This window comes from Callorhinchus milii, unplaced genomic scaffold (genome assembly GCF_018977255.1).
Source record: "Callorhinchus milii isolate IMCB2004 unplaced genomic scaffold, IMCB_Cmil_1.0 Scaffold3, whole genome shotgun sequence".
In the NCBI taxonomy this organism is placed as follows: Eukaryota; Metazoa; Chordata; class Chondrichthyes; order Chimaeriformes; family Callorhinchidae; genus Callorhinchus; species Callorhinchus milii.
The window spans coordinates 94646859-94670031 of NW_024704744.1; the positions used below are offsets into that span (position 1 = coordinate 94646859).

Consider the following 23173-nt stretch of genomic DNA (forward strand, 5'->3'; position numbering starts at 1 on the left):
ACATTTGAGTCACTCTGTGAAGGCAGAGGTCAATATTAACGTTTTGGTGTAATATTGTTCCTCTCTCTCAACCCCCTGACGCCCCCCCACGCCCCCCTCCACACTCCCCGTCCCCTCCCAGTTACAACAGCCAGACTCCAATAGAATTAACAGATGGAAATCAGGACGACATTTCTCTCCAACAGCCGTTCTTCAATTTATAGAGAAACACAGCGAGGCTCCCGCTCACCCTTTTCCCCCCTTCCACCCCCACCGCTCCCCCAACCACCCCCTCCCCTCTCCTCCCCGCTCCCTCTCAACTGACACCGCGATCCAGGAAGCCGCTCGGTTTAACCCGCCAGGCTGGCCAGAGCGACCTCACTGAAAGGGAAGCCGCAAGCAAGCGAGCACTTGCGAGCGAGCTCAGCGGATGGATTCTGTCCAACATTCTTCCTGCTTTCCCAACCGAGCAGCGCTGCCACGCACAGTATGCGCACATTCTTAAAATACCACAGGGGTGACTCAATATGTTTGCACTTCCAGAACATGAGCTTGGCTGACAGCAACTCACAAGCCCCCCCCCCCCCCCCCGTTTTGTTGTTTCCCCCCACCCCCACCCCCACCCCTCACTCCCCACCCTCAGGCTTCTTCCCGTACGTTCAGACGTTTCACCAGCTGAACTCAGACGCCAAAGAGCTTCCTTTCTTCACGTCTCCATTTATCCCACGTTCCCACCTGCCAGGCGTGTGAAATTCCTCCCACCGCCCGCTCGCCCAACCATCCATCCACACACACACACACACACGCGCGCACACACTATCTGGGAATTCAAAGACCCGTTGTTTCCCAGCCCTTGGCCTGGCTTAGTCACAGTTCCCTCCGCGTCCAGAACTCTTGTCGTAACCCATTCCGTTCAGCCAATATTCGTCACTCCTCACATTCAGAGAGAATACAGAGTGGACGCATAGACACACACGCACACACACACACACACAAATAGCTCCTCCACTCAAACAAAATCCACCCCACAGGTACACTCACCCCCTCCAAATCCACATCCCCACCTGCACAACCCCTTCACATACATAGACCCACACAACCTGCCCCCCACCCACCCACCCCCACACACACACACACACACACACAATCCCCTCCCGGATTTAAAGACACACAAGTCAGGTAACATTCGAATGAATCATCTCTCAATGACTGTAACCGGCACAGAGCGTCGTCGTCATGTAACAGAGGTTTAATTTGCACTGTTGTTCATTCCACGGGGATGACTGATAACTTGCAGTGACGGGCTAATTAACTGCAGTGAAATGAATCATTTGACTGTGCTGTATTATTGCCCAGTATTTTGCTCTCTCTCCCAAGACCCGAACGTTCAGAAGCAACGCGAGCCCCGGAGTACACAGTCACAAACTTCACAGTGAAATCCTGCGAAATACGCTTTGAGACATCTCAACGACATGATAAGGCCCGATATCAAATGTGAGGATTATTATAATTAAGTTAGACCTGACTTATAACTCATTTGTAATTCAGGTGGATGTGGAGGATCACCCCACCTCCTTCATCCATTCTCCTGACAAGAGAGAGAGAGAGAGAGAGAGAGTAAAGAGACTCACAAATTCTAATCAGGTGGGTTGGTAACCAGGGGACATAGATTCAAGATAATTGGCAAAAGAACCCGTGGGGAGATGAGGACAATTTCTTTTTTACACAGAGAGTTGTTACGGACTGGAATGCACAGCCTGAAAGGGTGGTGGAAACAGATTCAATAACGACTTTCAAAAGGGAATTGGATAGGTTCCTGAAAAGGAAAAAAACTTGCAAGGACTTGGGGAACGAGCAGCGGAGTGGGACTGATTGGGTAACTCTTCCGATATTCTATGATGATCCTGTAGAGCCCTGCAAGCTTAGTGACTAGAGCCCTCGCCTCGCAAGCGAGAGGACCTGGGTTTGATTCCCGGGCAGGGTGAAACGTTGGGCAAGTTTCCGTACTCCACACGCCTCTGTTTACCTAAGGGTAAGTAGGAACCCGCTGAGCATTTCCAGCCTTCCCTTTTCCTGGGACCGAACCAGTTCAACCAAGTGAAAGGGTTCGATACGCAGCAGAAATTTCTATGGGAAGACCCAAGGTCGTACCAAGTATGTGTACGTTTTGGATTACTGTGGAGAAAAGTAATGTAAATACTGTGTGTAGGTACTTAATCATTTGAACTCTCTTGCTCCTGTTCTGCCCCCCCCACTGCCACCCTGGAGAAACTCCCTTCTCTTCGGAACAGTGCTGTGGGGTCTTGTTTTAACGTTTACTTGAATTGACCTATAAGACCTGGGGTTTGTTAAGCCCGAAGGATGACACCTCCGACAATGCAGTGTTATCACTCTTAACACACACACACACACACACACGTTACTGCATTGGAATAGGGGGGGCTTCGCTTCCGTACTTCACTGATACCCACTGTGTGATCCGTTGAAGTGACATGAATGTAAATGATTAGAAACACTGAGTGCTTCAGTGATTCCCTGGTAGGTCACGTGAATTGGCCTCCACTGTCTTTTGTTTCCTTACAAGCAGCCAACTAAATTAAGTTACCAGCCGCAGACAACTGGTTCAGTGCAGTAATGACCACAGAAATCCACAGCTCAGTGGAAACTCACTGTTAACGGGCAAACTGGCCTATTTTTGCCCTCATTAAGGAGCTCGGGATTTTGGTCACCATCGAATGGCAACAAAAAGACTGTGAAAAAAAACTGTCTTAGAAGATGCGACTGCAGATACAGGGGACGATAGGTACATTTTTGCAGCGCTCACGGCATGTCTCAAAGTGCACCGCAATAATTATTGTCACGTGCAGTGACCGTTTTTGTAGGCAATTTGTGCACAATAGAGTACCACAGACAGCAATGAGGTGAACGACAAATTAATCTGGAGGACTGTCATCTGGACACTGGGAAAATAAACAGCTTTTTGTTTTATGAATAATACAATGGGATCTTTAACATCCACCCAAACCGTAAGCAGACAGGACCTTGGTTTGACATCTTATCTGATGGATGGCACCTCCGAACATGCAGTGCTCGCGCCACCACCGGTACTGCACTGCAGCATCAGCTTAGAACTACGCGTTTCAGTCCCAGGCTCGGGGCTTGCACCCACAATCTTCTGACTCAAGAGGCGAGATAACATGGAAGGTGCTTCACCACACACAGGAGCACTCGGTTTCAGACATAAACGTTTCGCCCACAAAACATACAGTCACTACACTTTACAGTATAGTCTGTGAAGCGCTTTTGAGACGTCTCAAACACCTGATGAGGCGCTGTATCAAATGCAAAGATCATTATCAAAATATTTTTTGATCTTGCCAGGGATGGAGGAGATCCCAATGTTTTACGTCTGTTTTAATACCCTCTCAAATACTTCTTGAAGTCAGGCACCGCCTCCTTTTTGGGGAGGTGGGGGTGGGGGAAGGGGGCGAAAGGTGTGTCTGAAACTCCAGTAAACTGTACAAAACCCAAATTGCTTTGTGTAAGACATATGTGAGTGGCTGAATAAAGCGCCCATCTATCAGCCTGGGTTTTATTGCATTGTTTTGCACTGTGGACGTTTCCTGCCACTTAAATAAAATTGCTAATAGCTCCCGATCATCGATCTGCTGACGCAATGACATCTCAGTTTCTGCATATTTAATGTCCGCACTGTCCCAGCTCCTGGGAGGACAGATCAGGCCTGAAATATGCCAACACTCTGACCCCCCCCCCTCTCCCCCCCCGCCGAACTGCAAGAGAACTCAGTTAATCTTAATGTTCTGGGATAAACGAGAACAAATCTCTGGTAGGGGCCGGGTGTGGGGAAGAAGGAGAGTGCAGATGAGAAGGTAGGAGGGTGCTGGTGGAGGAGGAAAGGGGGAGGAAAAGAGGAGAGAGGTGGAGGAGGAGATGAGGATTGGGGAGGTGTGGGAGAGCGATGGCGGTGCAGGGGAAAGGGGGAGAAGGAGGGGTTGGAGGGGCAGAGGCTACCAGGGTCAATACAACCTGACAACAGATCACCATCTGAATCTCCCCTCAACCTTCCCCTATAAAGGTTGAGGGGAGATTTAACAGAGGTCTTCACAATCATAAGGGGTTTTGATTGAGTGGATAGGGAGAAACTGTTTCCTCTGGCAGGTGGGTCGGTAACCAGAGGACACAGTTTCAAGATAATTGGCAAAAGAACCAGAGGTGAGACGAGGAGAATTTTTTTTTTTTTAACCCAGAGTGTTGTTACGGTCTGGACTGCACTGCCTGAAAGGGTGGTGGAAGCAGATTCGATAGTAATAATAATAATAATAATAATCCTTGCATTTGATACAGCGCCTTTCCACGTCTTCGAGGCGTCTCAAAGCGCTTCACAGAATATACTGTAAAGTGAACTGACTGTATATTTGTGGGCGAAACGCGGCAGCCAATTGCGTTACAGTAGCGTCCCACAAACAGTCGCGGATTGAGCGACCAAATTATTAGCATTTTTTTTTGAAGGAATGATTAGCCAGGAAAAGCCATCCGCCAATCGACTAACAACCGATTTCCTACTTAACTGCTAAGTAAACAGAGACGTGTGGAGTAAGGAACCTTGCCCAAAGGGCAAGTAGCTTTCAAAAGTTGAATTGGATAGGAACTTAAAAAAAGAAAAGAAAAAAAATTGCAGGGCTTTGGGTGAGTCGAACTAGTTGGAAGCTCTTTCAAAGAGCTGGTACAGGCACGATGGGCCCAATGGCCTCCTTCTGCGCGGTGGGATTTCTATGCTTTACCAGGATGTCCATTCCGTTGCTGCTGACGGAACTGGGGCGGGAAATTATAGACCAGAAGGAGCCCAATCATCCCATCAAGCGTGTGCCAGTGCCGGCTCTTGTCTGGCGGTGGGGGGTTGGGGGGGGGGGGGCATCTACTCTAATCCAAATTCCTTCGTCTTCCCCCGCAATCCTTTTTGGTATTTGTCTCGGTACACATGCTCAACTTCCTTTTAAATGTTACTTCGGGATTAGCTTCAATAACAAGCTTGCGGCAAGATGTTCCGTGTTGCAAAGCACTCTCCGAGTAAGAAGTTCTTTTTCCCTCCCTCTCTCTCTCTCTCTCCCCCACCACCCAACCCAACCTGCTCCGCCCCCACCACCTCCAAACTCTTCCAGGTGACAATCCTGCGTTTCGTTCCCCTTGTTCACCGACCACCGGGAATTATCTCTCACTATTTATCTTCTCCAAAGCCTTCAGAGTTGCGAAGGCCTGACATGTCTGCTGCGGTGCAACGAATCGGTATTCACAGTTGTTCCTTCGCCCACTCTTGTCACACTAAAAAAAAGCTGGCATCACCAGAGAGAGGAGAGAGGGAGGGAGGGAAAGAAAGAGAGAGAGAGAGAGAGAGAGAGAGGGAGGGAGGAAAACTAACTCTGAGCGACAGACAGGGCTCGAGCACATCTAGAACACATAACATCCACAAAATAAAATAATATTAATAATTTGGTCACTCAATCCACGACTGTTTGTGGGGACGCTGCTGAGCGCAATTGGCTGCCATGTTTTGCCCACAAAATATGCAGTCGATCCACTTTACAGTATATCCTGTTTTCCAGTATATATGCAGTATATCCGCTTTGAGATATCTCGAAGACGTGATAAGGCGCTATATCAAATGCAAGGATTATTATTATTATTATGTGTGCATCCGGGCACATCTGGTTGCATTGCATCACGATAAAATCAGTCCACAAAATATACAGTCAATTCACTTTACAGTCTATCCTGCGAAGCGCTTTGAGACGTCTCGAAGACGTGAAAAGCACTATGTCAAATGCAAGGATTATTATTATTATTTTTATTATAATTGCCACACTCTGAAATGGACTGTTTGTTGAAAGCGCCCACTCCATCCCTTCCAAGGGGTTTAACTTCTTAAATGGATGCCTCAATAAAGATTCCGAGTCACGGAATGGGTGAAGTCCTCCCGGTAACTGGAAGTACGCCGTGAGCCTGTGGGAATTCTGCTCACGCGCAATCTGCTTCCGGAATGAATTTCACGCCTGAAGGAGATCGATGGGAATTCCTTATTAAGGAGCCTCCGCTATTGGAATAAATACCACAAATTGGACCCACAGCACACAAATGGCTGGGCTGCTTTGAGACGCACTGAGCCCAGGCTATCAGTCACCATGTAGTTCAATAAAATAAAACAGGGGGTGGGGGGGGGGGGGGGAAACACACGCACACTCCGAGCGATGTCTCAAACGGCTGTGCAATAATGCACTCGCTTACCACGTAGGGGAGATTTTCAATTAACAGGGCAGTCCGTGGCGCATTCGGACACAGAAACCCAAACCGAGGGGAGAATTTAATGAGGGCTGCCTGATTTTTTTTCTCTCTCTCTCTCTCTCTCTCTCTCTCCTCTCTGCAAGCTCTGTGCGTGCGGTTTACGCAGCTTGTTATATATTACCCTGAAGCGAGATGAGATATAAATACTTTATCGTTCTCATGCATTACGAATGTCCTCTGAATGCAGCACTTTGTGCATCGTAAATATAATTACAACGGTAAAGGCTGTGGCTGCACAGACTGAATCGCCGAATCTGTTGGCTTTGTTCCTCTTTCTTGCTTCTCATTTCCTCCCACCCCTCCCTTTCTCTTCTCCCCCTCCCCCATACACACATGTGCATTCAAACCACCCCGGTCAACAGCCGTGGGATTTACTGATAGCCAGTTTATTACTCTTGTGAAAAGAGAAAGCAGGGATCTATTCCCTGATAACGCTGAATAAATAAAATCCATTGACACCTGTTTATTGATGGTATCACTTTTGAGAAACCCTTGGCACTTAATTAGCAACAGCGAACAGAATCGGGCCTCAACGTTGAACTAACAAACACATTTCTCTCTTGAAGAGGGGCGGTGGGGGGTGTTCTCACTGTCGAGGGCAGGGTGCGCGTGTGTGTGGGTGGGATCACTATTGAGGATGGGGAATCTGGTCCCACAATCAAAGGTGGTTTTGGGGGGGGGGTGGGGGGTCACAGTTGCACTGTGGAGGGGGAGTGGTGGGGGGGGGGGTAGGACATGATCTCACCATCGAGCAGTAGTGATTCATCCTCTTTCCAGTTGCACAAAGTATTCCTCGCGCTCTTTGGTGCAGAAAGAGTTTTGCCAAAAGGGTCGTCGACCTGAAACGTTAACTCACGTTCCTCTCTCCATAGATGCTGCCTGACCTGCTGCGTGTTCCCAGCCGTTTTTTATTTCAGATCTCCAGCGTCGGCGGGATGTTGCCTTGCGCTCTCCATCCCATTTATATATATATATATATATAAAAAAAGATTAAAGCATTTTCACGGTTAATAAGACCCGGGAGGTGATGTTTTTGGGTCAGGATGACAAATGAAAACGAAGCCACTTTTGACGTGGAAAGCCAAAGCGATTTATACTGCTGCTGCTTAATGGTGTTGCTCCCAAACTATCATCGCTTGTTATGGATTCCCCCTCTCCCTCGGTCTCCCCGCAGACCTCCAGGTACACATCTGCCAGTCATTGCTCCCTGCGAGGCACCAGATGGCAACCGTACTGTAGCTTTCGGATAAGATACTAACATCGGGGCCACGACTGCCCGGTGGACGTTAAAAAATCTCACGGTGCGATTGACAAATAGAAAGGAGGTTCCCCAGTGTCCTGGTCAGAAGATACTCCAAATGAATTGGTCTCTTCGGGACTCCATCCTGGAATCCTTTCACCTTGCCTCCCTCCCTCCCTCTCTCTCTCTCCCTTCAGATCTATCTGTTTGACTGCACTTTCAACCACCTCGGATGGGCATCGTGAAAGAATGAGATGGAAAGATTGGTATCAAATGCGTGGATGATTATTCCTGCTACGGCTGAGTCAACAGCAAACAACAACAACAAATTACATTTGTATAGCGCCTTTCAAGTCGGGAGGAACACCGAACGTGTGTTGTGTGTGTGTGGTGTGTGTGACTGAAAGTGAGTCCGGCAGAAGCTTCGAGTTGCAGTGTGACCCTCCCACTCTACACAGCGAAGCCTCTCTCATCGGGATGGGAGAGAGATGGGAGATCAAAGAGCTCAGCTCCATCTCCTTCTTTGGGCAGATAGTTCCTACTTACAGGCAACTCAGGGTAGCCGTTTGTAGCTGTAGAGAAGCAAGCCTGCTTTCAACTGGAAATGATTTTTCTCTCCAGCATTTATGTCAGCAAGTGAAGTTGTGTGTGTTAGGATGTGTGTGTGTGTGTGTGTCAGAGAGGCTGTGAGTGCGTGAGACTGTGAGTGTGTGTGTATAAGAGAGATTACGAGTGTGTGCATGAGAGACTGCGAATGTGTGCGTGGCAGTGAAAGCGCATGTGTGTGTAAGAGAATGCAAACACGTGTGTAAGAGTGAATTATGTGTAAGAGAGTGCATGTATGTGTGTGTAAGAGAATGTGTGTGTGTGTGTGTGAGGACGAGAGGCTGTAAGTGTGTGTGAGAGAGAAAGAGACTACGTGTGTGTGTGTATGAGCCTACGAACATGTGCATGACTGCGAGGGTGTGTAAGGATACGAGTGTAAATGGGCGGGGAGGGGGGGATAGAAGTGAAAAGAGAGAGTTTGTATCCGCCAACGAGCAAATGCAAGAGGTGTAAAACGCACTAAAGATCTATGGCAAACACGCAAACAGATTCTGCTCAGCGCAATGTCCTATTTGTACAAACCCTTTCCTCATCTGGTAAGCGTTAAGAGCCCTACAGCAGGAAAGCGTGACTCAGGCTCTGATACAATACTTTCCATAGAGGAAAAGTCAATCTCAGTCTTGAAACAGCACACGTCATGCAGTCTGGGTCAGATACCCCTGAACAAGGGCGTAGCGAGCAGTGAGTACTGTACACCGCCTGACAGCCACTGGGCACAGAGCCAAAGCAGCCAAATCAGAGGGAAAACACAGAAGCCGTCGAGTCCTACAGCAACCGGGTCTGGTTCCTAGTATTGCTTAGGTTGGCTGATGATCTCTCTTGCCTTAGGAACAAAAATATTGCGCCAAGTGCATACTCTTCAGGATATTTGTGTCGTAACTGAGTGGGAGGGTAACAACTGAAAATGTAACTTGTGCTCCTGAACTTCGTCACCTGATTCCTTAACGAGAAATATGCAAGTCGTGCAAATCATAATAATCTTTGCATTTGATACAGCGCCTCGAGATGTCTTCACGCGCTTCACAAGATATTCTAATTTAACGGGGATAGGATGGAAAGAAGGAACAACAACAACAAAATACATTTATAGAGCATGGGGGAGGGGTGGTGTAGGCGTGAGGGAAGGCAGAGAGGTGGGAGGGAAACCAAAGGCACAGTCGAAGAGAAGGGTCTTGAGACCGGCCTTGAAGGAGGCGAGGGAGGAAGCGAGGCAAAGGGACCGTGGGATGGAGTTCCAGAGTGTGGGGTCAGAGAGGCTGAAAGCCCGGCCACCGATGGTAGGGCGGGTCGGGCGGGAAACATGGAGCAGGACGGAGGCCGCTGAATGGAGGGAGTGGGCAGGTTGGTAGGGAGTCAGCAGGTCAGAGAGGTAGGAGGGGGAAACGCCAGGGATGTCCTTAAAGGTGAAGATGAGGATCTTCAACTCGATCCTCTGGGGGATGGGGAGCCAGTGGAGTCGGGCGAGGGTGGGAGTGATGGGGTCGCGGAGCCTGGGGCGCGAGAGTACACGAGCTGCAGAGTTTTGGATGATCTGCGGCTTGTGAAGGGAAGAGTTGGGAAGGCCGATGGGAAGGGAGTTCCTGTAATCGAGCCTTGACGTGACCAATGCATGGGTGAGGGTTTCGGCAGCCTGAGGGGTGAGGCAGTGGCCGAGGTGGTGGTAGGCAGTGCCGGTCATGGCGCGGATGTGGGAGAGAAAGGACAGTTCAGGGTCAAACAAGATACCCAGGTTCCTGACTGGCTTAGTGAGAAAGAGGGGAGAGAAGAGAGAGAGAGAGAAAAACAGAAAGAACAAGAGAGAGAGAGAGAGAGAGAAAGAGAGACAGAGAGAAAGAAAGAAAGAAAGAAAGAAAGAAAGAAAGAAAGAAAGAAAGAAAGAAAGAAAGAAAGAAAGAAAGAAAGAAAGAAAGAAAGAAAGAAAGAAAGAAAGAAAGAAAGAAAGAAAGAAAGAAAGAAAGAAAGAAAGAAAGAAAGAAAGGAGAGAGAGAGGAGAGAGGGAATTGCTGTATCCCTCTTACAATACTGCTCTCACCCCGTTAACCACAAGGATGTAAATATTTTACTAATAGCCTGGAATTTAATTTAACTTGTCATTAGATCAGGCAGCTAAGCAGTAGTCCTGCTGATAACCCTTGCGTTCTCTCTACCAGTCAGCACCGCCGTAGCAGCAGATAAGATGCGAAAATGGCAAGAGAGGAGGGAAGAAAAAATATAAAGTGAAAGAGAAACAAAGAGAAGCAGGTGCGATGGCAGGTGAAGTGGACGTGCAGCGAAGTGGAGGAGATAAAACGGTGCGGAGAGAAAGAAGGGGATAAGTGAAAAGGGAGAGAGGGAGAGAGAGAGAGAGAGAGAGAGAGACAGAGAATGATGGAAAGAGAGAGAGAGAGAGAGAGAGAGAGAGAGAGAGAGAGAGAGAGAATAAAACAACGGAAGAAGAGAGAAAGAAGTAGGGAGAAAGAGAACCCCGAAAAAAAGTGATTGGAAAAAAGTGGAGAGAGCAAGAAAAAAAAGAGAGAAAGCAAAGAAGAGAGGGAACGAGAAAGCGCAAGAGAGAAAGTGAAGGAGAGCGAGGGAAAGAGAGCCATCGTTACATATGTTCACATATCAGAATCCCAGGCAAATCCATGTCATTCATGACTGCAGGATTGCCAAACCAGTGACGCACTGCATTTAAGCAACAGCGAACTGCTGTAAAAGCCTCTCGAGAATGCACATTCCCCCCTGCGTACAATCCCTCGATCCTGACTTCAAGGCAGGAAAAGGACATTTCATATCCTTGAAGGAGACTCACATAAAAATCATATCCGCATCGTGTTCCCGGATCCCGCCAACCATCATAACAGGAGCTTATTAGCAGCCAGCGGGTCAAAATTGACGAACACTAAAATCTTATTTTAGCGTTTCGATTAGCGGGCTGATGGAGATTGATCTGTTCTGATGAGAAGACAGATGGTGTGCAAACCGAGGAGTAATTACTTTGAATGGTAAACTTCATATTATTCTGGATTTATTGGTACAAGCCGTGCTCTCTCCCGATTAACATTCAAATTGCAACCCTGACATTATTCTGCAGGGTGACACGGCGCATCGGAACATAAAAACTTCTCCATTTTAGGACTTTGGGAATTTCAGTCCTGAAGATAATTAGATTTTTTTTTCTTTACGCAGCATTATCGCAGGCTGCCTTGCCAGCCCTTCAGACACGGCAGCCCAGAGGCTCAGGTATTTTGTCTGGGTTATTAATGGGCTCTGGCACCCCGCACTGTCATAATAATAATAATAATGATAATAATCCTTGCATTTGATATAGCGCCTTGTCACCTCATTGAGACGTCTCAAAGCGCTTCACAGAATATACACTAAAGTACAGTGACTGTGCATTTTCTGGGCAGTCAGTTTGCGCACAGCGCCACCGGTTCATCGGTTCATCGGTGGTATTGCTCCATCGCTCTATCACCAGGCAGGTCAATTGGGAGAAGAAGGTCGTGGATTGAGTGACCAAATTATAATTTATTTATTTTTTGAAGGGATTATCACCCCCGAAAAAGCGAAAAAGCAATCCGCTAATTAACTAGCAACTGGAAACTGGGTTCCTACTCACTACTAGGTAAACAGAGGCGTGTGGAGTACGGAAACTTGCCCAACATTTCGCTCGAGGGCCAAGGGAATAACCCACGAGGTTAGTCAGCAGCAGACGCTTCGACAAGAAGGAGTGAAGGGTTAAGAGGACGTTGGGGGGGGGAAAAAAATCAGGTGGATCGCTCCGTGTTTTTGCACACATCAGAATCTCAGGCAAGTTCACATGTTGGAACAACAACAACTTGCATTTATATAGATCCCCACACGCAATGTAGAGTCCTGGAGCTCTGTATAGCAGAACAGCCAGATGTGGCTCACAGCCACACATAGCCACCTCCCTCTGCCCCTTGACGACTGGGTGGGCTGACAAGGTTGGGGAAAGCCCAATTCCCTTGAATGATGATAATTATTAAGAATAACTGCTGCTGCAAAGGGAGACCCTTTTTTTTTCCCCCTTCATACCTGTTCTCTCCGGCACATTGATTTTGTTTGTTTGCTGGTGGTGATTGCTATTGTGTTTTTCACCAGCTTACCAACTGCTCAATTTGCATCAGAAGAAGTGGTAGCCCACTCCTTGGGTGAATGACAGCTCTTCTGTTGCGGGGAAAACAAATGGGATCAGCAGGTAGGGTCACGGGGGGAGGGGGGGGGGGGGGGGGGGGGGACGGACAGTGAAGAGAACGTATGAATCTCAAACAGTCAATTGCAAGTTTGAGAAACTGGAGCACCTGAGCATCAAAGGTTTCTTGAGTGTGTGTGTGTTTGTGTATATGTGTGCAATCTCATTCTGTGTATCCCAGCAACCGGCATTGTGGACTAAAGCGACGTTAAATACAACATTCAAAAGGTGAAGTACAGCAGATGCTGGAAATCTGGTAGGAACACAGAAGTCGCGGGGAACACGCAGCAGGTCAGTTCTGACGAAAGGTCATAGACCTGAAACGTTAACTCATTTTCCTCACTCCAAGGATGTGCTGCCTGACTTGCTGTGTACTCCCAAATTCTTCTGTGTTTCTATTAAATACAACATTGCTCCTTCACAGTCTGCAATGAATGAGCTTGTATGACAACCGACCTCCCCTCAACGCAAGTGTGATGATACAACAGGATGACTGAAACCCAATCCTCTGCCTCACCAAGGAAACAACGTGTGCGAGTGGAAAACCTTTGCTTTCCATTAGGACCGTTTGTTTTGGAATATGCGTTTCCAAGAAGAGATCTGAGTACTTGCTCTGCATTCATTTTTTTGTTTGTTTGTTGGTCAGCCGGGTGTCTGACACACGGGGAAACCCATCAACGTGCTTAAGAGTATCCAAACCAAGCTGAGGATTTCATCCCACGTGGAAATCCCACAGAGGGAATGTCGGAATGGAACATGCTCTCTCTCCCTGGATTAACTATTTCAGAAGTTAGATTGATTAAGAAAGGCCAGCTGTTCTGCAGGCGGTAACTTTTCTCAAGGCGACAGTGGTTTCCCTGATCGACAGGCCTCACGTTGTTAGGATCCGAAGGCCAGCTTCGATTTTACCTCTTCTGAGAAAAGCTACCTTTTAACAGAAGAGGTCCATTGCATTAGTAGGTTTGCTAAGCTTGCTCAATACGGGGGGGTTAACAAGGGATTCGGTGCCTCAACCTCTCGTCTGAGTCTAGTTTATAATATTCCTTACCAACTAGAGAAGTCCCACAAATGCAGCCTTGCAGGCACGATTAGAGCATTTAAAAACCTGGTAAAACCCGTGCACTGCTTCAGGCCAATGTACGTCCCATTAGTCGACAGGACCTCAATTAGCTCTGCTCCAGCCACAAAACCTCTTTGCATTTTAATAAGTAAAATTTTAATACCACAGGTTAATTAGTCCAGTGGCTTAAACACCATGTATATGAGGCTTAGCTTGTGCTTTTATGTTATCACACGGTATGATTTCTCCAGCTGTTGCTGGGAACGTGATGATCAGGAGAAGTTCTATATTAGCAGTTCTTCTTGCTACTCAGTCTGTACTTAAATCATTTCAACCCTGGAAGCTCTCCATCCCCTTCCCTGATCATGTGAGTCAGTCTGGCTCAGTTGGTAGCCCTCTCGCCTCTGGTCAGAAGGTTGTGGGTTCGAGCCTCCTATCGATACTTGGAACTCACATAGTCTAAGCTGACACTCCAATGCTGTACTGGGGGTGTACTGCATTGTCGGAGGTGCTGCCCTTCGGATGAGGGGTTAAACCAAGGTCCCATCTGCCTGTTCAGGTGACCTTTAACGATCCCATGGCACTATTCGAAAAGAGAAGGGAAGTTTCTCCAGGCCGAGAATCCCCCAAATACAATCACTCACTATGTCTTCTTTGCGAGGCATTGCTGTGCGCAATTCGCTGCAAGGCCCAAGAAACAGGCCTGACTGAGCGAACGACTTTTCAGGAGAGGAAGAAAAAAATAATAAGTCAGGAGAAATGAAATTTGGCAAATGGACTCACCAGGTGCTCCAGGACCTTTGCGCTGGTTGGATTCAGGTTTAGCGCCTGATCGTAAAATTGTTTGGCTTCCTCCGGGTTGTTCCTCAGTTCAGCCAATCGTCCGCGCATCAGCAGCACATCGTGGGACATGGCGTAGAGGCTGGCCGCTTCCTGGATGCAGAGGGAGGCTTGTGGGGAGTTCCGCAATTCAATGAAGAGCTCGGCTGGGTTTGAGGAAAAGAAATGTCATCCGTCAAGCTCAGACCATGGAGAGCGAACAGACGGGTCTGATTTAATGACCTTGCCAGATATCAATAGCCTTGAGGTGGTGGGTGTGATGAGCAGGGGTGAGGGAGGGAGGGAGGGAAGGAAGGAGGGAGGGAGGGACGGACGTTTCGCCTTCAGGATAGGATGGAGTGAGGTGGGTTGGGGGTGAAAGGAAGATTCGGTAATTATATCACCATCCACAAAGAGGTGAGATTTTTCAGACTCCAAAGAGTTAACTTTTTCAACCCAACAACAGATTGCCATTCTTGAAACGGTCCAGTTTCCTATTTTAAAGATGTTTCTGGAGACTGCGTAACTGGGTGCTCCATCAAGCTGACACTCTGGATAAGGACCCTGCTCAATTTGTTATTCTAATACGTTCGGCTGGAAGTGAGGAAATAAACCCACTGTAAATTCATTCGAGGAAAGAAAATATTGAAAATAGTTGTCAAAAAGTCCACTGGCAATTTACTGCAGTCCGCGATTCAGGCCCTCGATGTCTCCCGGCGGCTTCACACCAAGCTCTCCTTCAGCCGCGACCGTGGGCAACACGGTCTCGAATGACAATAAAATATATTCTACATTTGGTAGCCTCGCTTTTACCCATCAGGTCAAAACGTCTCAAAGAGCCTCACTCGAAAACGGCTATCGGTTGCTTGTCACTGCGCGTTTATGGGCAAACTTGGCGGCCAATTTGCACCCAAGTGAAGCGAATGACCACATTTATTTGGGTGGTGCTTGGCCCAGTTCGCCAGGAGAACCTCCCTTGGTTTTTTTCCCACCGAATGCTGCCGTGCGATCTTTAACGCCCGAGGTGTTTCCGCGTTATTGGCGCCACAAAGCTGCAAAGCGTATTTCATTATTATTCGCTGTATTAAACGGGAAACGTCTCCTTCAAAACACAGTTTGATATGATTTTTTTTTCTCCCTGGCGACCCGACTCATTTCTCACATTGTCGTGTGAGAATATTGTCCTGCCTCTAAATTAATCTCTCGATCTTCCCTTCTGAATCCACGGTCACTGCCAGACATTGTACCTCTTCAAGGCTCTGGCAGTTTAACAAAAATCCACAGTGATTGCAGTCATGCGACCCTGCAATTGGCCAGTTCTTGCACTGTGTACATTTTCTGGTATCTTTCGCGATTAGTTCCAGCAATAAAGGGCAAAGAACATTTTATGCGTCACTTTGAAGGAGACCTAAAGACCCGTTTCGTAATCTACCAACACGACTGCTTTTGGCTTCCTCGCTCACTTAACCCCTTCTTGCTGAGGCCTCTCAGAGCAGCCCTTGCCTTACCCACCCACCGTCATCTCTTCCCCCGCATTTTGCAACCTTGCTGGTCTCCTGGACTGTGAGACCTTGGACCCAATCATCTCGGTTTCTCCATAAAATTATTATTCCTTAGTCAGGTTCCTTTCACCAAAGATCGGAAACGTATTTCACTTTCGGAGGCCCTAAATTCCAGCTGAACTCGCACTCATACTGAGGAAGGGGGAAGAGAGGCGAGGGTGGCAGAAAGCAGGCAGGGTGGAGGGAGAGAGAGAGAGGGAGGTTGAAGGGTGGAGAGAGAGGTTAGAGGGTGAGGAGGAAGAGGATGGTGAGAGAGTGAGAGGGTGCAGGATCGGGAGAGAGGTTAGAGGAGAGAGGTTAGAGGCTGAAGAGGTGGTGAGTGGGTGAGAACAGAATGATTGGCTCACTGTTGTATTATTATTGAGTGTCAGTGATTAGCATTCAGACTGATGCTATCTCCCCCTCCACATCACAGTGTGTGGAAGACTTTGTTTCAAGTGTCCGTGAGGCTAAGCCCATGACGATATCTGTAATAGCAATAATCCTTGCATTTGATTTTGTGACTCTTGATTTTGTCACATCTTCGAGGCTTCTCAAAGCACTTCACAGAACATACTCTAAAGTTAATTGACTGCGTATTTTGTTGGACGAAACGCGGCAGCCAATTGTATACAGCAGCGTCCCACAAACAGTCGTGGATTGAAGTGATCAAATTATTATTATTTATTTAAAAAAAAGTGTATAAATGTATATTTTTTTTGAAGGGATTATTACCCCTGGAAAAGTGATCTGCCAATCGACTAACAGCCGGATTCCGACTTACTGCTGGGTAAACAGAGGTGTGTGGAGTAAGGAAACTTGCCTAACGTTTGGCCCTGGTGGGAACTGAACCCAGGTCCTCTCGCTTGCGAGGCGAGTGCTCTAACCGCTGAGCTACAGGACTCCACAATTCAAAAGTGAAATGAATCGTATTTGAAGGCAAACCATATCAGTGGTTTACAGTCGTATCCGTCCCCTTTCTCATCCTCCATTCGTTTTTCTTACTCCAGTTCTTCTCTTTTTCTTGTTGACATTCTCCTACCCCCTCCCACCCACCCACCACCCCACCCCCCCGCCCCCATATCATCCCGACCCCCATGAGTTGAAGCGCTGACACCTACCTGCCTGCAGCCAGATCTGCTCCAGGGTGATGGACATCTGTCTGGGTGCCTGGCTCACGGCAGTGCTCTGTGCAGAAATCTCAGACATGGCAGACTCCATCCTGGAGGCAGAAGCCGAAGGCACCCGCAGTGAGCCTGTGGGACGGAGAGGTCATTCGGATCAGGGCCTTTTTCACTTGGTTTCGAAAGACAGTACAAAAAAAAATCATTTCGAAAGTGAAGCGCGACAGATTGGATCATCTTAACTCCTGAAGTGCTGTGCCCTTGTGTGCAGCTCCCGTCACCGTCGAGCCACACTGTGTCAGCTTGACTCAGTCGGTCATAACGTAATCCTTGTATCTCATACAGCGCCTTATCACGTCTTCGAGACGTCTCAAGGCGCTTCACAGAATAGACTGTAAAGTGAACGGACTGTGTGTTTTGTGGGCAAAAGCAGCAGCACGCTTGCCTCTGGGGCAGAAAGTTGTGGGTTCGAGCCCCAGGTCAAGGCTTGAGATCACAGTCTGGGTCGATGCTCCAGTGCAGTAATATGGCATTGCCAGATGTGCCATCTTTTGGATCGGATGTCAAACACAGAACCCACCTATCTGTTCAGGTGGTTGTTGAAGAGCGACATGGACCCTAACACTGTAGATTGAAACTGAAGTCGAGTGGTTTCGTTGCTCCCTTGTTGGCATTACTTAATCTATTGGCGTTCCTTTCTCCCCCAATCCCGAAGACTCTCACTCTCGCAACGCTCTGGCTTTCCAACTCCAGTTACTGTTACCCAGCACTTAAAGTCAGCAAACGAAAACTCCCCCCTTCCCCCCAACCCCTTAAAATTCCCCAAATACATTTAGACCGCAGGTACAGCAGATACGTTTGTAGGGACAGGAATACTGTAGGCCTGCAGTGAAATGTAGGATTCCGTCCGAAAGCGGTATGAGCTGCGGCCGGACAGTGTCGACCTGTGTCTCGTTTTTATATCACAGAGTCGGATTTTGTGCACCCAAACCCTCTGCTTTATAAATTGGCCATTCACTTTGTGTCTGTGGGCAAATTGTGCTGCCGCAGTTGACGACAAAACCTGTCAATATACAGTACGCCGGACAGAAAATGACTTCTGAAGCACCCCGAGACTTTTCAGAGGTACAGGTTTCGGGTGCAATGTTGGAGAGGATGTCCCAGCGCCTTGGGATGTCCTCTCTGTGTGAAAGGCGCTACACAGATGTCATTTTGTATGGTATTGTAACGATTATTACCCGAGTCTGGATCCAGAAAGTCAGGCAGGCTGAGCATTCCAGCGCCAAGCCGGTCAGTCACATTCCCCTCGGCCACGCTGCCCTGAATAGTGCTGCGTTTCTCAGTCAGTGTTCCCTCTGCCACAGCGTTTTCCTTGTCGTATTCACTGCAATGAGAAAGGACAGGACTGTGCACAGGAATGACACAGGGGTGCTCTCCTCTCACCGGTTCATCGTTGGTTCCTTTTCTGTGGTTTATTCCCCCCACCCACCCCCAATCCCCCCCCCCCCAGCATCTTGTAGCTCAGCGGTTAGAGCACTCGTCTCGCATGCAAGAGGACCTGGGTTTAATTCTCGGGCAGGGCGAAAGGTTGGGCAAGTTTCCTTACTCCACACGCCTCTGCTTACCTAGCAGTACGTTGGTCGATTGGCAGATTGCTTTTCCGGGGGTAATAATCCCTTCCAAAAAATAATAACAGTAATTTGGCCACGACCGCTGTGTGAAATTGGCTAAACTTAGTGCAATCATCTCAGATGTAACCAAGCAAGAAGAAAAGAGAGCAAAGGTTCAGGGTTGCGAAGGTCAATTTCGGAAACAGGCATCAGAAACTATTTCTTTACACACAAGGTAATTGTTGCCTGGCACAAGTTAACCAGGAAGAGTAGTTCGCTCATAGGATGCCCATAGTTGGACTCAATAAAACATGGCTTTGATGCTGAGATGGTTAGACGACAAGGCCGGGCGCTCTGAAGGATGGGATCAAATAGGCCTAAAGGCTTTCTTCAATCAAATCTCTCGTCATCTAGTGAAGTGCACCAATTAGCTGGTCTGGCTGCACTGGAAGGGAAATGGTGGGAACCTACCTGGAGCGTAAAATGTGAATGGTTTGCCACAGGTTTAACATGTGCTGGCAGGTGTCAAGAGCTTCAGCTGGTCCTTTGTGCACCGCTTCAAGCTTGACTTTAGTGAACAGCAAACTAGAGGAGAGAGAAAAAAAGGCATATCCTGTAATTACTTTCAGCCCAACTTTGCTCCTTCTCTCAAACTTTCCCCCCCAATATCACTTCACACGGTGCCCTCTATCGTTGCCTTGCCTTCAAAACCCTCTTGAAACATCTCTCTTGGACTGTGCTTACAGTCAACAACCTAATACGCTCACGTTTCCCCTCCCCCACCCCCACCCTCACCATGTTCAGCGACTTTACAAGGTGCTTCAAGACGTTATCCTTCACGTTATATGTGAAAAGATTCCTCAAAGGTGGCCCTCAAATCCCGTTGGAGGTGCCCGTGTTTCACAGGAGATGCTAAATTGAGATCCCATCTGCTTGTCATTCAGGTGGATGTTAAAGATCCCATGATTTTAATACTAACAATAATTTGTTATAGCGCCTTATCACGTCTTTGAGACGTCTCAAAAATCGCGGATGTACATATATAATATACACAGTGTATCCTATAAAGTAAATTAAGAATCGTTTAATAATTATAATAGAAAAGACAAGGGAGTTTCTCCCAGTTTCCTGGCCAACAACTTTACTGATTTAAGTTGGCCATTCAACTTGTGACTGTGGGATCTTGCTGGGGGCTAAACGGCTGCTGTGTTTGCCTTAAAACAACAACAACTCCTTGCATTGATATAGCGCCTCTCACGCAGGGTAGTGTCTCGTAGCGCTTGAAACGCTCGACAGTAAAGCCCTTTGAGACATTTCGACTTGAGGAATCACACGCTACAATAGCCCAAGTTCTTTCTCGTTATTTCTTACAAAATTAGTGCCTATTTTAAAAAGAGACAAACAGGCTTTAGGGATGTTAAGCTCACTGTAAACACGCTCACTGTGAGGGAGGGAGACAGCAGTGTGTGCTGTGTCAGAGCCTACGGCATATCAAACAGAGTAACAAAGAGGGTCTTTTATACATACTTTATCTGTGGAAAGGTCACACAAAATTTGTCTTGTATCAAGGGCTATTAATATGAGCGGCTATAAATGGGGTGCTTCATATGGGCTCGCTGTGCTTGAGAGGCTAAAAGCAATGTGCGTTGTAACAAAGATGATGGCTCCAGCGTTAACGTAGAACCACCGAATTACAGCACTTAAACAGGCCAATCAGCCCATCAAGCCTGTGCTGAAGTCTTCTCCACCCGAAGCTCCTCATCCTATCCCACTCTCTTGCTTAAACACTGTAATATTCTTCCTTCCTCCCCCACTGCCCCACAAGTTTGTGCCCTCCCATTGCTGACTCACAGAACAGTGGTTATAATTTATCGCTACTCCTACTAATAATAATCCTTGCATTTGATATAGCGCCTTATCACGTCTTCGAGACGTCTCAAAGCGCTTCGCAGAATAGACAGTCAAGCGAATTGACTGTATATTTTGTGGACTGATTTTATCATGATGCAATGCAACCAGATGTGCCCCGATACACACATAATAATAATCCTTGCATTTGATATAGCGCCTTATCACGTCTTCGAGATATCTCAAAGCGGATATACTGGATATACTGGACAAACAGGATATACTGTAAAGTGATCGACTGCATATTTTGTGGGCAAAACCTGGCAGCCAATTGCGCACAGCAGCGTCCCCACAAACAGTCGTGGATTAAGTGACCAAATTATTATTATTATTATTATTTTTTTACCCTCTTTACCCTATTGTGACCCTTCATAATCCCGAAGACCTGCATTGGGTCATAGTTTAACCATCTCAACTCTGGTGTAAAATGGTGTACCCCTCACCTTCCCCCCCGCCCCACCCCACCCCACACACACGCAATTAATTGAACAGGATGTTTGAGAGGGTCAGATACCAGGCTCCCTTGTTGCGTCTTCACTCTTGTGCTCGACTTGTGGCAGCAACCACTTGTCCCTGGTATTCAAACTCGCCCTCAATTTATGCTTCCAACTGGAAGCTGTGTTGGCACTGGCCCCCAAGCTGAGGATTGCTGAATTGGCACCAGGTCAGTGCAACGCGGCCTGTGCTTCAATGACCCCACCCCCCGCCTCCTCTCTCTCTCTCTCTCTCTCCCTGTCTCTGGTTCACAGCCGAAACCCAAGAACCTTGGCACAGATCCCGGCCGACACCTGCCCCGCGCCCTCGCAATGAGCAGACTCTCAGCCCCGCACTTTAGCCTCTCTGCCCCCACCCTCCAGAACTCCATCCCACAGACCCTCCGCCTCGCCTCCTTCAAGACCCGTCTCAAGACCCTCCTCTTCGTCCGTGCCTTCGGTCACCCTCCCCGCCCTCCACCCCCTCCTTGATCCCAACCACTAGCTCGGGTGAGGATCCCTGACTGTCCAGCGCCTTGGGACGTCCTCCTGTCGTGAAAGGCGCTGAGCAAATGTGATTTGTTGTTGTTGTTGTTGTCCAAAAAAGGGCACACTAACCGACCGGAGAAGTGTGTCAGGCTTTTCGGGAGCCAGAACCTCGCTCTTTCTTTGGCAAAAAGCTCACGGCTCCCACCCCCGACACACTGCCTTGCGAGGGAGGGTTGCATTCTGTGGGTAACCCAGACCCCTAACCCTCCGAAACACCCTCCAGCCGGGATCCAGTCTTGTGGAACTCAAGGTGGGCTTCTGGGGGAGTTTCGTGTAGTCGGCCCGGGTTACACGCAGGATTTGTCCTTTGCACGTCCCCCCCTCCATCACCCCTAAAATCTAAAACAACTTGAACACACCCGCTCCCCCCCTCCACCCCCGTTTCTCCACCCAAACCGTCTACCGCACGCACACCCCGCACGCACAAACACCACCCCCCCCACCACCCACCCCTCCTCCCTCCCTCCCTCCCTCCCTCGCCTGGTAATTCATCACAAGACTCTCTTTATTGGAAACGAAACACACTGGGAACCCATGGCTCTCAGTTGTCGCTGCCGCACTATGAGAAGCATTCGTGAAATTCACATACGCCTACAGCTATCCAAAAAAAATTAAGCTGCTGGAATCCGCGATCCACTTGTGTTGCCTCGGCTAACGTGCTCCACACGACAGAGAGGTGGGGGCGATGCCAGTCAGCCGGCGGCTGCAACGAGAGCCTGGACTAGCTGCAGTGGGCGAGACATTGCCCGAAGACCACAAAATTCCAGCCTTTTGCAGCCTTATTCCCCCTCTTCCCACCCCTTCCCCTCCCACTCCTCTCCTCCCACTCCTCCCCTCTCCCTCAATTCACTTCACCATCGAGTTTGTGAACCGCCAAACACGGGGGCTGCAGGACCCCGGATGAATTTCTTTCAAATAAACTTAACGAGAACAATTTTTTTCTCTGAAAATAATCCTCGCGTTTGATCTATCAATCAATAATAATCCCTCCAAAAAAACATAAACAATGATAAATTGGTCATTTTCAATCCACGACTGTTTGAGGGACATTGCTATGCGCAATTGGCGGCCGCGTTCGCCCACAAATATACAGTCAATTCACTTTACAATGTTCTGTGAAGCGCTTTGGGACGTCCTCCCGACGTGAAAAGCGCTGTATCAAATGCAAGGATTATTATTATTATTATTATTATTATTGTCTAGAGTGTTTGCTGTTGGGAGGACATCTCAAAGAGCCTCGCAGGAATTACCGTGTGGCGCTTGGAGATGTTCGCCCGACAGCAAGCGCTTGGGACTCTATCCTGCGTGACGGGCGCTATATAAATGCACGTCGTTTTTGTTGTTGTTGTTACTGTAAAGTGTAGTGACTGTGTTTTCTGTGTGCTTAGGAAAGCAGTTGAGGGTATTTTGAACGCAGATGTGCAGATGGGCTGGTTTGCTCTGAATAGATTATTGCAGATGAGGGAAAGGTATGTGAAAACACACTGGTGCGCTAATCAGCCCGTGGCGGGACATTCTGCTCCCGGAAATACCCCGGACGATAGCTGCCGTGCACGGGTACACAGGATCTTATGTGTCTTCCGAAGGATGGTGCCTCAGACAATTTGGCATTCCTCCAGTGCTACTCTGCACTATCGACCTAGAGTGTGAGTTTAAACTCATAACTCCTGCCTAGGCCTCGTGCTCTCCATTCCACCACCATCGGCGGC

General features: G+C 48.2%; 1 protein-coding gene across 1 annotated transcript in view; it reads right to left on the reverse strand.

Moving 5' to 3' along the window:
* Nucleotides 1-23173, reverse strand: part of LOC103180799 (tetratricopeptide repeat protein 7A) — a 71489-nt gene that overhangs the window by 1058 nt on the left and 47258 nt on the right. Inside the window, exons 16-19 of the mRNA XM_007896842.2 lie at nucleotides 19006-19119; nucleotides 18163-18308; nucleotides 16922-17056; nucleotides 14224-14426 (exon numbers count right to left, since the gene is read on the reverse strand). Coding sequence (XP_007895033.1) covers nucleotides 14224-14426; nucleotides 16922-17056; nucleotides 18163-18308; nucleotides 19006-19119 — 598 coding nt within the window. The remainder of the gene's footprint in view (nucleotides 1-14223; nucleotides 14427-16921; nucleotides 17057-18162; nucleotides 18309-19005; nucleotides 19120-23173) is intronic.